Genomic DNA, 16,486 nt, shown 5'->3' with positions numbered 1-16,486 from the left:
TCCACAACCACCCGGGCTGCAATCCGCTTGGCCTGTCGGTACCCGTCAGCTGCCTCAGGAGTCCCACAAGCCAACCAGGCCTGATAGGACTCCTTCTTCAGCTTGACAGCATCCCTTACTTCCGGTGTCCACCACCGGGTTCGGGGATTGCTGCCTCGACAGGCACCGGAGACCTTACGGCCACAGCTCCGAGCGGCCGCTTCGACAATGGCGGTGGAGAACATGGTCCACTCGGACTCAATATCTCCAGCCTCCCTCGGGATCCAGTCAAAGCTCTGCCGGAGGTGGGAGTTAAAGATCTCTCTGACAGGAGACTCGGCCAGACGTTCCCAGCAGACCCTTACAGTACGCTTGGGCCTGCCGAGTCTGTCCAGCTTCCTCCCCCGCCATCGGATCCAACTCACAACCAGGTGGTTATCAGTTGACAGCTCCGCCACTCTCTTCACCCGAGTGTCCAAGACATGTGGCCGCAGGTCAGATGAAACGACAACAAAGTCAATCATCGACCTGCGGCCTAGGGTGTCCTGGTGCCACGTGCACTGATGGACACCCTTATGCTTGAACATGGTGTTCGTTATGGACAAACTGTGACTAGCACAGAAGTCCAATAACTGAACACCGCTCGGGTTCAGATCAGGGGGGCCGTTCCTCCCAATCACGCCCCTCCAGGTGTCACTGTCGTTGCCCACGTGGGCGTTGAAGTCCCCCAGTAGAACGATAGAGTCCCCAGTCGGAGCACTTTCCAGCACCCCTCCCAGAGACTCCAAGAAGGTCGGGTACTCTGCACTGCCGTTCGGCCCGTAGGCACAAACAACAGTGAGAGACCTATCCCCGACCCGTAGGCGCAGGGAAACGACCCTCCCGTTCACCGGGGTAAATTCCAACACATGGCGGCAGAGCTGGGGAGCTATAAGCAAACCCACACCAGCCCGCCCTCTCTCACCATGGGCAACTCCAGAGTGGTGAAGAGTCCATCCTCTCTCAAGGAGTGTGGTTCCAGAGCCCAAGCCGTGCGTAGAGGTGATCCCGACTACCTCTAGTCGGAACCTCTCAACCTCACGCACGATCTCAGGCTCCTTCCCCGCCAGCGAGGTGACATTCCACGTCCCTAGAGCTAGTTTCTGTGTCCAGGGATCGGGTTGTCTAGGCCCCCGCCTTCGACTGCCGCCCGATCCTCTCTGCACCGGCCCCTTATGGTCCCTCCTGTGGGTGGTGAGCTCACGGGAGGGCGGCCCCATGTCGCTCGTTCGGGCTGGGCCCGGCCGGGCCCCATGGGGAAAGGCCCGGCCACCAGGCGCTCGCGAACGAGCCCCAACCCCGGGCCTGGCTCCAGGGTGGGGCCACGGCTGCGCCATGCCGGGCGACGTCACAGAACACACGATTTCTTTCATCATTAAGGGGTTTTTGAACCGCTCTTAGTCTGACCTGTCGCCTAGGACCTGTTTGCCTTGGGAGACCCTACCAGGGGCATATAGCCCCAGACAACATAGCTCCTTGGGTCACTCGTGTACTCAAACCCCTCCACCACGTTAAGGTGGCAGTTCAAGGAGAGGCATCGTAGAGCATTCGAGCAATAATGAGAATCTCATCTCTCATCTCATCTTCATCCGCTTATCCGGTATCGGATCGCAGGGGCAGCAGCTCCAGCAGGGGACCCCAAACTTCCCTTTCCCAAGCCACATTTGCCAGCTCTGATTGGGGGATCCCAAGGCGTTCCCAGGCCAGTGTCGAAATATAATCTCTCCACCTAGTGCTGGGCCTACCCCGAGGTCTCCTCCCAGCTGGATGTGCCTGGAACACCTCCCTAGGGAGACGTCCTGGGGGCATCCTTACTAGATGCCCGAACCATCTCATCTGGCTCCTTTCGATGCAAAGGAGCAGTGGCTCTACTCCGAGTTCCTCACGGATGGCCGAGCTTCTCACCCAATCCTTAAGGGAGAAGCCAGCCACCCTTCTGAGCCGCTTGTACCCGCTAGTTCTTTCGGTCATGACCCAGCCTTCATGACCATAGGTGAGGGTAGGAATGAAAATTGACTGGTATATCGAGAGCTTTGTCTTCCGGCTCAGCTCTCTTTTTGTCACAACAGTGCGGTAAAGTGAATGCAATACCGCCCCCGCTGCTCTGATTCTCTGGCCAATCTCCCGCTCCATTGTCCCCTCAGATACCCCGCGATACTTGAACTCCTTTACTTGGGGTAACGCCTCATTCCCTACCTGGAGGAGGCACTCCATCGGTTTCCAGCTGAGAACCATGGCCTCAGATTTAGAGGTGCTAATCCTCATCCCAACCGCTTCGCACTTTGCTGCAAACCGGTCCAGTGAGTGCTGAAGGTTACAGACCGATGATGCCATCAGGACCACATCATCTGCAAAAAGCAGCGATGAGATCCCCAGCCCACCAAACTGCAACCCCTCCCCACCCTGACTACTCCTCGATATCCTGTCCATAAAAGTTACAAACAGGATTGGTGACAAAGCGCAGCCCTGGCTGAGGCCAACCCCCACCTGGAACGAGTCCGACTTACTACCGTGAACCCAAACACAGCTCTCACTGTAGTTGTTTGACTACCTGTGACTTCTGCCAAGGAGATTGACGATGCTTCCCCATCAGCCTCCAGCTCTGCCTCCACTATAGAGGGCATGTTAGTGGGATTTAGGAGTTCCTCAAAGTGTTCCTTCCATCGCCCAGTTACCTCCTCAGTTGAGGTCAACAGTCTCATCCTTACTGTACACAGCTTGGATGGTTCCCCGTTTTCCCCTCCTGAGGTGGCGGACGGTTTTCCAGAAGCACCTTGGTGCCAACCAAAAGTCCTTATCCATGGCTTCCCCGAACTCCTCCCACACCCGCTGTTTTGCCTCTTTCACAGCAGAGGTTGCAGCCCTCCAGGTCCGTTGGTACACTGCAACCGTCTCCGGAGTCCTCCGGGATTACATATCCCGGGAAGGCCTCCTTCTTCAGTCGGACGGCTTCCTTGACCACCGGTGTCCACCAGGGTGTTTGAGGGTTATCGCCCCTTGAGGCACCTAAGACTGTTAGACCACAGCTCCTGGCCACAGCTTCGGCAATGGAGGCTTTGAACATCGACCACACAGGTTCAATGCCCCCAACCTCCACAGGGATGCCAGAAATGCTCAGCTGGAGGTGTGAGTTGAAGATCTTTGCCTCCTCCAGACGTTCCCAGTTCACCCGCATTACCCATTTGGGCTTTCCCGGTCTGTCCAGAGTCTTCCCCCACCCCCTAAACCAACTCAACACCAGATGGTGATCGGTTGACAGCTCCGTCCCTCTCTTTACCCGAGTGTCCAAAACATGCGGCCTCAGATCTGATGACACAATCACAAAATCAATCATTGACCATCGGCCTAGGGCGCTCTGGTACTACGTACACTTATGAGCATCCTTATGTTCGAACATGGTGTTCGTTTTAGATTATCCATGACTAGCACAGAACTCTAACAACAAACGACCACTCGAGTTCAGATCAGGGAGGCCGTTCCTCCTTATCACGCCTCTCCAGGTGTCTCCATCATTGCCCATGTGCGCGTTGAAGTCCCCCAGCAGAATTATGGAGTCCCCTACTGGAGCCCCATGCAGGACTCCATTCAGGGTCTCCAAGAAGGCCAAATACTCCGAACGGCTGTTCGGGGCATATGCACAAACAACAGTGAGAGTTTCCCCCTCACAACCCGTTGGCGTAGGGAGGCGACCCTCTCATCCACCGGGGTAAACTCCAACATAGGAGCTTGTGAGAATCCCAACCCTGCCCTGCGCCTCACACCTTGGGCAACTCCAGAGAAGAATAGAGTCCATCCCCTATCCAGGAGTACCAGTTCCAGTAGCGCTCCAACTCCCCCACAGAGAGGTGATGTTCCACGTCCCCAGAACCAGCCCCTGCCGCCCAGGTCTGGTCCGTCAAGGCCCCTGGCCTTCACTGCCACCCATATGGCAGCGCATCCGACCCCCGCGGTTCCTCCCATGAGTGGTGGGCCCCGGGCTTCCCTGCCCGGGCTTCCTCTGAGCAGGGTAATTCCTCCTCTGCCTCGCTTGTGCATAGGGGTTTTTGAACCATTGTTAGTCTGGCTCCTCCCCTGAGACCACTTTGCCATGGGAAACCCTACTAGGACAACTAAGGCCCAGACAACACTGCCCTCACACAAACCTCTCCACCACGATAAACCTCCCGGAGAGGTAAAACGCAAAATTAAAATGCTGTCATTGTTTTGGTGGTGTTTAGTATTCATATTTTAACATTAAAATAAGGCCACATGCAATTGTATTTACATTTCTTTGTTAATAATTATACATATTTTGTAGGACTTACACTGTTATTGTTTTGTTGGGAATTTGTATTTCTATTTTTAAAATCTAAATAAATCCAAAACATATATTTCAGTGAGTCTTATTTAAAACTTGATATGTAGAAATTACTATTATTATTCAATATTTTGACAAAAGTGGCAAATAATTAAATAAAATGTGACTTGACAGGTTATCTTTCAATTGATGTGTTTTTTTTCAGTTTAGTCAGAAAGTTTAAGGTTTAGGTTTCAGTTTATTTATCAAATGCATTGATTGATGATCGTTTCATTCTCCATTTTATTAAGTTCAAAATATGCTCATAAACAAGACATTCTGTTTGCTTCAATGTACATCCAGTTAGAGATGGATGGTGACGTCCAGGCCACTTTCCTGTCCATCCGGACCATTCCCTCATCCTCATCGCCCGTTCGTCCTGCTCAACATCCCTCGTCACTCATCAGTCCTGCTAAACATCATCTCGAGGGCTCCCCCTAGTGAGGACGTCCATGTAACCGTGGTGGACGTCCGCGTTGCTCTGAGGGATGTAGCCCCTACTGGTAGCGTAGTAGCCAGTATAACATGTACCGGTAATAATATAAACGTTTTTCCCAATGTCAGGTAAACCATTCCTACAGTTTAAATGACCCACCACTTAATGCCTGGGTGGGTGTGGAGAAGGTTGTATTGGTTAAATTTTCTCCAGAGTTAACTTTGTTATTAACTTATGTGAGAAAGCATGTATTTTCCTGATAATATACAGTCATGTGAAAAAATTAGGACACCCCATTAAATATTCAGTTATTCATTAAGAAACGTTCACATATCGATGTCTAATCTTGTTTTTTTCATCTCTGGAAAAGAAAGTGATCCAAATTAAATTTGGTGTCATCGCTCTCACAAATCCCTCATATTTCCAATATCATGCAATCCAACTTTGGGCCCAATTTGGACATTTTCACTTAGGGGTGTACTCACTTTTGTTGCCAGCGGTTTAGACATTAATGGCTGTGTGTTGTGTTATATACATCAAGATGTGCCATGCTAATAGACCACTACCCAAAAAGACTGAGGGCTGTAATAAAATCAAAAGGTGTTTCAACAAAGTATTATTTTAAGGGTGTGCACACTTATGCAACCAGGTTATTGTGAGTTTTGTATTTGTTATTTTTCCCCCTCAAAGACTTCGGTTTGTTTTTCAATTGAATTTTTCATGTTATAGGTCACATTAAAGGTGGAAAAAATTCTGACATGATTTATCTTTGTCTCATTCTTTTACATCACAAGAACCGGGCATTTTAACAGGGGTGTTTAGACTTTTTATATCCACTGTAGGTTAGTCTGGATTTTTGATTTAAGCCAATATATGTAACAAAACGTTTAGTACCTTTTATTCTTTAATATTGTTCTTAATTTTTTACTTTTCCAATGAACTGCTCTTTTTATTCATTAGAAAACAACAAAACAGGTTTTGGTTACAACTTAAATTATACACAATGCAATATATTAACATTAGCGCTTTTATTTTGAAGGTTTCCTCATTACAACACGACTGTGATATCATCTAGTGCTGCTGGCAGAATACTATTATTGTTTTTCCGCCCAAGTTGACAAAAGCCTCGAATGCTTCTGAAAGCCATAATTTCCATCACTAAACACAATAAAAACATGTACAAAATGACTATTCGAAGGATCCTGCTCGACAGTTTCATGTTATCACAAATGGACTCAATGGCGCTGCCCATGCTAGATCCCATTTAAGCAGGATACATAGGCTATCCGTTTAGGGCGCTAGGCTATATGGTTATCACTGGGACTGGGTGTGTTCAAGACTATAGAGCTGACAACTGCCGACAGAATAAAACATAAAATCACTTAAAGAATAACGACACATTGTTATTTGTTGCTGAGTTTCAAACTGACCTGGGATTTGTCAGACTGGACAATGTTTATGCACTTCTGAATTATCCAGTGTTGGTAGGTTCGCGTGCCCACTGGAGGCGATTTTTAAAATTGTTTTTAGGTGTGCTACTGTGATCAGCTGCTGCAATAGGGCACCCGTGACGCCGTTATCCGTTACATTCATATTACAACTTTATTTGTAAGTCGGGATGTGTTGGCCGGTCTGTTGGCATATGGTTTTTGTTTCGCCCTTTTTCTGATAAACTGGAACCATCGCGCCTGGCACCGCCAATGATAGGCTACACGCTCAAGTTGCTTAGGTCAGATGTTTTAACCATTCTACATTCATATTAACAGTAACGAAATTTCACACTGCCACAATGTACAAGAGAGTTTTCCCTAACGGGTGGTTTACTGGAAAGTTTTTATTTCTAGTCTAGGGCAATCATTTCGACTTAGAACACCGAAGGAGGGCTAGTGTTACGGTATTTGTCCACGCATTGGGAGGGTGCTATTGAAAGGTGAATCCAGTTTCAAGCAAACAACTCAATTTCCCCCCCGAGTGTTATTAAACGTCACCCTGTAATGTGGTTTAACATGGAAAAAACAGTTAAAACAGTTTTACTTACAGTTCTATATCGCACCGACCTCTATTCTTTCACATACTTGGCAGAGATAATAGGACCAAGTTCACAGTCCGAGAGACACGGTTCGTTCTGCACGCTATTTGTAGCCAATGGAGTAACCTAGGGGTGTTAATATTTGAACTGAAACGAGGAGGGATTTACTCGACTTGTTTCGCAACTAGACCAAGGGTTCGCAGAGTAACAGGCATTAGGTTCTGCGGCGCTATCAAAAGTGTATTGTGCAAGTTCTTTTAATCTTTTCTGAAGTGATTTTGTTTTTCCCCATCATGAGGATTTTTATATTAAATATGCTATTTACATTTTTCACTGCTCAGGCATCACCCTCAATTGTACGTTTTTATCCATAATATAAGACACATTTTGCGTTTGTATGCAATATCAATATTTTTAATTATTGTTTATTGTATAATCCACAGAGTGTTACCTGTGATGAATCATATGGTGAGTTACTACAGGTATTATTTACTAATTTTACAAATTTAGATCTTTGTTCTTTTTGTAAATATATATAGCCTACAACTCCGAAAAAATTAATTGACACCTTTTTGTTTCCTTTTATTCCGGAGCTGTATTTTTTTCAGAAAAGACTAATCCACAGTCTTCATGTCAAACTACTTAAATCGAAACTTCTGACACTAAATAATGATGCATTTCCCCGCCAAAGGTATACCACATGAATGGACAGAGATTCCTGAAGTCAGCCCTTCTCCTCTTCATAGTCTTAGGGTTGATGTTCTGAATGAAGAAGTTGAGGATTTGAGGATTTTGAACATAAGTTGGGCCATCAACATAGACAGTAAGTGTAATCTGAATTAAAAGCATATTGATGGAAATAGTTTCAAAAATACTGTGATGATGCATGTAGAAACATCTAATAATAACTTGTTCAGAGAGCATTTACAGTCTCACAGGAACTTGGATTGATACACAATTTCTCCAATATCGCTGTCGTTATGAACCGCCATTTGCAGAAGTAGACCTCACTGGTCTTGAACTGGTAGGCATTAAACTTTTTTCTGATTGATTGAAACTATAGGCTGTTTTTGCAAAACTCTACACACTAACCACAAAACCTTACACCAAACCAGCAAAACATTATACATCTCTAACAAAAGCAAACAATTCTTGCAAATCGCTTCAAATATTTTAATAATGGTGTTTTTGCATCAATACAGTACACACACTCACTTGAGTAAGCACATGGAGCACCAACTACACACTGATAGCATAAATGAAAATCGCTTTTTCTTTTTCTGCGTGCAAGGCATTGCAGATTGCAATTATGTTTTGTAGTAATACATACGTGTAGTAAACACACACACACACACACACACAAAGTATCCTAATGTGTAAAGTATGGATGTGTATTCTTAACATAACAGACTCAATTCAAATTATGGGAAAGTTATTTTATTTTCTCAAAATGTTCGAACACTCCTCAAAAGTCAAAAATGCAGTACAAGAAAACAAAAACATTTGCACTAGAAAAAACCCGAATTTTCTTGTTTACATCTTGCCATAAAACTTCATCCACATCACATGCAATGTTATCTTGAGTTATTCAGCGTGGAAAGTCACCAGGAGTGCTGTAGAAGGGGGATGTGTTGGAGGGGGCTTGTGATCATACACATTCCAACGCCATTCATAGAATAATTATTCAATAGGATTCAAGAACAGAGAATGGGGTTTTTTTTGGGGGGGGGGTTGAGTGTAATGAAAAGGGGGTGACCTGTGAACCAACTGTGGACCACAGCAGCCCAGTGGAAACTGACATTATCCCACATGATAACGTACCTGCCTGATCTGGTCCCTGGTTATTAGGGATTAGTCTGTTGTGGAGCATGTCCAGAAATGGTATAATGTGTAACTGTGGCCTATTTATAGTGTTCAAGCTCTGATATGTGTGTGTACTCATTATCTAAAAGTTTATTCACATGTATCAGTGTGGAAAGGCAATTGGCAAAATGGTGTAGCAATGTGGAGTGCAGTGTTTGCAGTTTTGCTAGAAGTGTGTTATTAAATTGAAAACTGAGTGTAAAGCAGTGAGTTGTGTTTACAGTATTGCAAAAAATGTGTCATAAAATTACAAACTGAGTGTAGAGGAGAGAATGTGCATTCAGATTGGCACACTTCGTAAATGCTTTGGCTACAAGTGTTAATGGTCTCAGAGATTGTGCTTCAAGAATCACTGTTAGTATTTAAGCATTCAAAAAAAAAACTGTAAACATCTTGACCATTGGCTGTATGACTGATAGTTGCCATAGAGGTTTAGCTCTTCAGTGTCTATCTTGTTGTAACTGTATTATGTTCATGGGAAACTTTATTGAAATAATCTATTTTACAGCTGTGGTTCCATCACCTTGCGCCTGCAGTCCCAGGTCACATACTAATAATCACTGTTTACAATCTCCCGACACCAACAGCAGGGAATTATACAAAGTTTATTCAATGCAGTGTACCGTATGGTAAGTTATTATTATAATGACATGTTTCTTTGCTATGATTTAATGATATATATTTTTTAATAATAGTAATAAGAATAGACTGAAATGTATGCAATGTACACCCAGTAGCTACTTTATAAGGGACACTTATCTAAGGACCCTCTTAGGACACCCTTTTGATTCCAGTTTAGCTGGAATTCACAGCATTAATTGATAAAAAAAACTGCAGAAAAAATACCGAAGGGATTTTTGCTCAGTGTTGACCTGATAACATCAGGCAGTGTCCTGCCGATTTTTTCCCCCAAAGGTGCTCTATTGGATTGAGATCTGGGGACTGTGCAGGCCATTGGAGTAAACTAAAGTCATGTCAGTGGCATGTTAGTTGAACCATTTTGAGATTATGCATGTCTCAAGACATGCTGGAAGTACACAATGGAAAACAGGCGGACCGTGGCCATAGAGGGATGTAAATGATCAGCAACAGTGCTTACATTGTGGCATTTAAGTGATTCTGATTTAAGTTAAATTAAGGGGCCTAATGTGAGGCCCAAAAACATTCCTCACACCATTACACCTCCACCACCAGCACCAGACTGTACTGTAGACACAAGGCAGGATGAATCCATTGATTCATGCAGTTTTACGCCAAATTTGGACCCTTCCATCGCAGCTCAAATCGAGATTTGTCTGGCAAGGCAAGATTTTTCCAATATTCGATCATTCAGTTTTGGTGATCACATGCCCACTGTAACCTAATCTTCCTGTTGTAAGTTGACAGGCATGGAACTGGGTGTGGTCTTCAGCTGCTGTAGCCAGTGGCATAGTTAGGCATGGGCGTCCAGGGCTATAGCTTTGGATCTTTAATGAATAGCCCCGGATCTCAAATTGACCAATAAACAAGAAACCATGCAAGCCTAGTTCAGCCGGCCCACAATAGAAATGTTTGCCATCTCAAGATTCGAACCCGGGGCGCCCACATGAAAGGCTGTGTGAAAGGCTTGAACCACTACACCAGGGAGCTGTACATTTGTTGGGTGTCAGTATAGCCTCTTGTCTCTATCCTGAACAAATAATTTTTTGCCTCTGGCCGTTTGAATAGTTAATTGGCCATTTGTGAACATTTCTTACTAAGTTTACCTCCATCACAAATAGTGTCTATGTATGGCGTTTGCAACTGGCCGTTTTAACAGCGTATTAGCCAGTAATAAGCTTTACCGGTATCTACTAACTTACTGGAATAGTCATAAGAATTGAGCAATTGCTAGTGAGTCTGCCAAAGCTATTTCATTTCATGGCATAAGAACAAACTTTTTTCTTTCATTCGTGAATTACATTTATACAATAACTATCAATAAAGGCGACGATTACTAACATTTTCATCAAGTGAAAAGACAAGAGAATCTACCAGAAATAATGAATAAATGTAATTGCTCTCAATTGATTCAAATTTACAGTGGGGAGAACAAGTATTTGATACACTGCCGATTTTGCAGGTTTTCCTACTTATAAAGCATGTAGAGGTCTGTAATTTTTTATCATAGATAAACATCAACTGTGAGAGACGGAATCTAAATAAAATGCTAATTAATTACTTAAAAATCATACAATGTGATTTTCTGGATTTTTGTTTTAGATTCCGTCACACTGAAGAGAATTACAGACCTCTACATGCTTTGTAAGTGGGAAAACCTGCAAAATCGGCAGTGTATCAAATACTTGTTCTCCCCACTGTAGGTCTTCCAGATGAGAGGCACTGCCTATAACCACTACGCCACGGCATTACACATTACAGCAGTCGCAGGACTCCATTGAGGATTGTGTTAAACTAACTAACATTTCTTAAGTTTACCTCCACCATGGCGTCTATGATCTGTATGGCTTTTGCCACTGGCTGTTTTTACAGCTTATTAGCCAGTAATAGGCTTACTAGTATCTACTAACTTACTGGAATAGTCACAAGAATTGAGCAATTGCTAGCGAGATTGAAGATGAACTATTCAATGCCAGAAACAGTTGCAATATAACCGTATACAGTTTCAATTAAGGCTTATTATAACGTAACTACTGTATGTTAAGCCACCAAATGTGTTTGTCTATCCTGACCCAAAAGGCATGCACGGATGCGTACTTCCAAAATCCACCAGAAACAGTTGCAATATAACTGTAAACTGTTTTATTCCAGGCTTACTATAATGTAGATATTAATGGTTTTAGCCAGTGAAGTTTTCGTCTATACGGAAATAATTCATAATGTGTACTTCGATTTGCCTGCGAGGAGATATGAACTCTGGACCTATAGTTCTCATGTCTGCTTCTCTAACCACAACGCTATTTAACTAAGCCCCAAAGGTATTGTGATCCTAGCAGCACCTCTGGCTGTAGCTCATCCACTGCAATATTCAAGACGTTGTGCCTTTTGAGATGCCGTCTGGACACCATGGTTGTAAAGAATGGTTATGTTAGTATTTGTGGCCTTTCTTTCTGCTTGAACACGTCTGACCATTCTCCCCTGACTTTTATATTACCATGTTCTGTAAACTTGAGGGTAATGTGTGAAAATCCCAGGAGGTCTGGGACCAACAATTGGACTATGGTCAAAGTCAGTTAAATCATGCGTCTTCCCTTTTCTAAAGTTGTACCTAGTAAATAAAGTGTAAGTCTAAACCTAAGATCATGATGCTTCTTTATAGTTAGCTACTCTTGTAGTTTAATGTCTATATTTGTAATGACACTGGCTAGTCTCTGTTATACATTAATATTTTCCAACACTTTTTTGTAGCGAGACATGCACACCCAGGGAATCTCTGCACGGCCTGAGTTCAAAGAGAATTCACCAAATAAATGAAAACGATAATGTTGCACACTGCTATTCATGCACTGCAGGGTTGTTATTATAAAGACATAGTGGTCATTGCAGTTTCACATAAAAATTTGACTCATTCACCCACAATGCCGGAGATATCAAGGGCCTGAATATTTACATTTCTACTGTTATGTCATATGTTGAAATGTCGCTGTGGTCTGTCTTAAGTAGGGAAAAACCACAGATGTCTCAGAATCTGACTCAGTGAGTATCATAGCACTATACAGACAGGTGAGTTCAGCTCAGAGCAGCTAACTTGCATTTCCAGAGGTGTTTTTAACTCCCACAGTGGACCAGGTTGTATAAGTTTGCACTCAGTACTATAATTCGCTTCAGATAAGGGTGTCAGCTAAATGACATAAATGTAAATGCAGAGGCAATATTGAGGATGATTGTAAGGGGCCGTAACTGACCCTGATGATTCTAAGGGGCCCTAACATTAGGTAAAGAAAACATCAACATTAAATTATTTACCTGTCCACCTATCCTATTTTCTTTTCTTGTCTTTGGCAAAAAGTAAACACCCAGAGAACTTCAGGCTCATCAGCCCTGCCTGACCATTCCCCTTCCCCTGAAACAGCACTACTTTCAGCCGAAGGTGAGCAGCATTGTGTTGAATGACATGGCGTAATTGCAGGGGCTCTCTGGATTTTTCATTTATGATTAACAAATTACAAAACAAATGCGTCCCTCTGTTTAATTTCAAAATCCTGATGTGGCCCCCGATCCAAAACGTTTGTGTAATCTTATTAACGGGGACATCTGATTTGAAGTGCAGGAATGAACTTGTTCTTGGTGTATTGCTGCATTTTTCTTGAAGCTGTATCGGGCACTTCCCTCCTCACAAACATGCTCACCTCTGGTAAGACCATTGGTCCTTTCAGGGTCTGAGTGCCTGTGATCATGTTTTCTTTTTTAACAATATATGTTCTATTTTAATGTACCTGTCCAAGTGACTGACAAAAAGACGGATGTTGATGCAAGTCCAGCTCTCCTCATAGTCCGTCTTGGATGTCTAGTTGGTCTAGTGGCACTGGTGATCTGCGCTCTCACTCTGTGTAAGTTCAGGAATCAGGACAGAAAAAACTTTTTTAAAGTAACCAATCACCTCTTATTTTCTTGTTTTTAATTAATTAACCAATATTCTGTCTTATATTTTTCCAGATAAAGTGTATGGAATTCACACAAACCACCCCTTTACTGACTTGACGAAGGAACCCATGTCAGTGCTTATAGTGTACCCCGCGGAGAACCTCGTCTTCCAGAGAGCTGTGTTGGCTTTTGCTGAGTTCCTGCAGTGCCATGGTGGATGCAAAGTGACTATCGATTTGTGGCAGCTTAGCAGGCTGGCAGAGCAGGGTCTCATGCGCTGGCTCTCAGAGCAGGTGCAATTTGCAGACAGGGTGATTATTATAAGTCCACAGCCCAAGCATTACCACATTGACCCCTGGGAACACGCCATGCCAGCCGCATCTCATGACCTGTTTCCTTTGGTGCTCCACATGGTTGCAAGCCACGCTAGGAGCCCCAGTGAGCTGGCCAAGTTCTGGGTGGTGCATCTGGGCAAAGCCCCAAAGAAGAACGGCTTGCCTGTGGAACTTCGGTCCTGTAGGGACTTTAAACTGATGCAGGACTTGGAGAAAATCGTCAGGCACCTACATCCGGTGCAGGACTCTAAAAAACTGTTGTTAAATTTGAGATCAAGGTTGGCCTACGGGGAGAGGGTGACAGAGAAGCTGAGAAATGCAGTACAACAGTTAGAGGCTTGGCGGTCCTCTCAAGTAGTGGAGAGCAGGGAGCCAGCCCCTTTGGTCACTATACTGAAAACCTGAAGAAACCAGTGTCAAGCTCAGTAACAACAGCTCTACAAACATCAGGGGATAACTTTTCTCACTTAGCTTGAAGATAAAAAAGATTTTGGGAAATAAAAAAAAATTGTATTCAATGTTTTTTCCATGTTAATAAATAAACTCATACTTTGTTGTATCATATATGGTAATGCATATGTTTAAGAGTGAAGTTAATACAACAATATGGATTTTTAAATGTGTAATTTCATATGCCTGGGTCTGTCTTTCACAGCATGTTTGATTTTCTCTGCTTGTCTATAGTCTTGCAGCTAAAACCTCAACAAATGACATGTAATTTTCTACCCTGCAATCTGTTTTGTCACCAGTGCCTCCTTCAACACAACTGGCCCTCGTTACTTAAACAACACCAGGCTTAACCGGTACGTTTCTTTAGGTAAAGTCCCCATTCATCTCAAATCACTCCTTAACATCTGCTATTCCAAAAGTAAACTGATGAATCCTAAACACAGGTTAAATTTATGTTCTACAATTTCCTAATCTGATTTACTGGAGCCTGGTGGAGATAGCTGCAACCACTACAGGGCAGGACTGCATCCAGGTTGCAGGGTACAATACTAAGAGGAACATGAGCACTGCGTGTCAAGTCATTTTATTTCTTTACAATGCATATTATTATTTTAAGAGAGAAAACGTCACTCATGAGGGAAGAACCCCAGTGCACCATATACAGTATGTGTCATGTCTATAGGATCACATTGCACCCCAACCAATGGCTTCCCTATGAAGTTAAACAGGGCCATTTCCTGGATAGGAAACCAGGGGTCTATAGCTATTGCCCATGTGGGGACATTTCTCTGTTTTATGTCGTCTTTTGGCTGTCCTGACTCACTGTTGTAGCAAAATGTCACATTGCGATATTGTAAGGGTTAGCCCAAGTGACCTGGCTACATTTCCAATCTGTATCACTTCAACATACAGTACCATTGTGGCCACATAATCATCACCAGATTTCATTTGCCTCACTCATTTCCACATTTCCCTTGCAACTGTTCTTTAGATCACTGTTGGAAATAGGAATGTGTTATCAGTCCACTTACCTGGCAAAATAAGGATTGCATACAATTATTCTGGGTGTCCCCATGTCACTGAAACTGTAATTAATGACTTAGGCAGGAGGCCCTGCGTCAGTGGTAGATCAGGACAGTGTATCCTTTTCTTGCACACACACTACCTCTATCTCCAGGTCCTACAGAGACAGAATGGACACAGGGCCTTCAAACCTTTCTAACCAAACAAATTGCAAACAATCAGTGTGGTTCAGCTCAGGCATCTGTGACCTCTATCATCGTTGTTGGCATTCATTACTCCGGCTAGAAGGGAGAAACAAGCAAGGAAGAAACAGAGCAGCATCCGGTATGCTTCGGAGGACATCTGTCCGGGTGAGTGCATGCAGAATGAACAGACCGGAGACACAGAAGCAGGTGTAGATTGTGTTGATAACACAAAGAATATAGAAAATAACCACAAGCTGAACAAAAAGCTATAGAGGGCTGGGACTCAAAACAAAACCTAACCAAAACAATGGAAAAACAGGGCGAGCCTAAAGAAAGCTAAAAAAGGGTTGGAGAACAAATCACATAATACACCTTTATGTTAAAACGCAGATACCACTCAAAACACAATTAGGCTAGAGGAATAAGACTGTAGCCCACTTATGTTTGCCCAGCCACAAACAAGTGACTGCAATTCAATATAGCTCAATGTACCAAAAAGTAACAGCAAGGGCAAAAATACCAACCATAATTACCCAAATACAAAACAGCTGTGAGAACTGGCACACCTAACTGTATGCAGGGGTCATGGGATGTGGGGAACTGCCCAAATTGGAAAACCAAGGTGGTAAACCTAATAGCTGGGAGAGTTACTGGGGGTGATCGTGACAATGTCTCAGCTTGGACTGCTGAGTCCACTGGGAGTTGTTGTAATGAAGCCAACTCTAAACGAAAAAATTGGAAACCATGGTGATGATGGGGGAATATGGGTAACAATTTAAAAAGTATCAAATACATACAAGTGTCAAGTACATTTGTATTGATGTTTATCAAACATGACACAGGTGTCACCTAAAATATACATTCAGTGGCAAGTTTATTAGGTACACCATCAAAAAGTACAATTCCCATAAAAAAAGGAAGCAACTGTGACTAACTATATGAAGAAGGCAGACAGCATTTGAAGCATTCAGTTTCTGTTTTATTAAATGTTAGAATAATCTAAATAGGTTAACATGGTCTGATTATTGTGCCAGGCATAACAGTTCCTGGACTTTGCACACCACAAGCCAGACAGAGACTTTTGCTCTACTCCCAATTATGTTAGTGTCATGCTTCCTGTACCACATAGGGCACAATGGGAAAGGATCTGAGCTAGGATAAACCTATCAATGTAATTGTACTCTTTGAATGCAAAACCGATCACGACATCAGTATCAGTACTGAAATATTAAGGGTCCAAGCCTGTTA

The 16,486-nt window shown here is 43.6% G+C and overlaps 2 protein-coding genes across 6 annotated transcripts in view; one reads left to right on the top strand and one right to left on the bottom strand.

The window, feature by feature from the left end:
- The window catches only part of chdh (choline dehydrogenase), a 48,985-nt gene extending 42,054 nt beyond the window's left edge, over positions 1-6,931 (bottom strand). For all 3 annotated transcript variants that reach the window (XM_013136570.4, XM_013136572.4, XM_013136571.4), the window contains exon 1: positions 6,829-6,931. The gene's annotated coding sequence lies outside the window, so the exon portion shown is untranslated. The remainder of the gene's footprint in view (positions 1-6,828) is intronic.
- A 95-nt stretch (positions 6,932-7,026) lies between these two features.
- On the top strand, positions 7,027-14,109 carry LOC105025278. Of its 3 annotated transcripts, XM_010895855.5 has the most exons (8): positions 7,027-7,175; positions 7,263-7,287; positions 7,511-7,642; positions 7,737-7,843; positions 9,191-9,311; positions 12,671-12,751; positions 13,107-13,211; positions 13,318-14,109. In XM_010895855.5, the coding sequence occupies exons 1-8, from the start codon at positions 7,113-7,115 to the stop codon at positions 13,983-13,985; spliced, it is 1,302 nt and encodes a 433-aa protein (XP_010894157.2). In that variant the 5' UTR covers positions 7,027-7,112; the 3' UTR covers positions 13,986-14,109. The 3 variants fall into 3 exon arrangements, with proteins under 3 accessions (XP_010894157.2, XP_019907467.2, XP_010894158.2); XM_020051908.3 differs by lacking the exon at positions 7,737-7,843 and having other exon boundaries at positions 9,270-9,311; positions 13,318-14,108; XM_010895856.5 differs by lacking the exons at positions 7,737-7,843; positions 9,191-9,311 and having other exon boundaries at positions 7,028-7,175; positions 13,318-14,106.
- Positions 14,110-16,486: the final 2,377 nt, after the last annotated feature.

This window comes from Esox lucius, chromosome 12 (genome assembly GCF_011004845.1).
Source record: "Esox lucius isolate fEsoLuc1 chromosome 12, fEsoLuc1.pri, whole genome shotgun sequence".
NCBI lineage: Eukaryota > Metazoa > Chordata > Actinopteri > Esociformes > Esocidae > Esox > Esox lucius.
The sequence above is the reverse complement of the archived record's forward strand: the minus strand, read 5'-3'. Positions and strand labels throughout refer to the sequence as shown.

What these genes read in the sequence shown, in the direction of transcription:
- LOC105025278 (XM_010895855.5), top strand. Translation starts at nt 7,113, where the DNA reads ATGAGGATTTTTATATTAAATATGCTATTTACATTTTTCACTGCTCAG. An exon ending in ACCTCACTGGTCTTGAACTG is followed by an intron (nt 7,844 to 9,190) that starts GTAGGCATTAAA and finishes TCTATTTTACAG; the next exon opens with CTGTGGTTCCATCACCTTGC. An exon ending in GATCTGCGCTCTCACTCTGT is followed by an intron (nt 13,212 to 13,317) that starts GTAAGTTCAGGA and finishes ATATTTTTCCAG; the next exon opens with ATAAAGTGTATGGAATTCAC.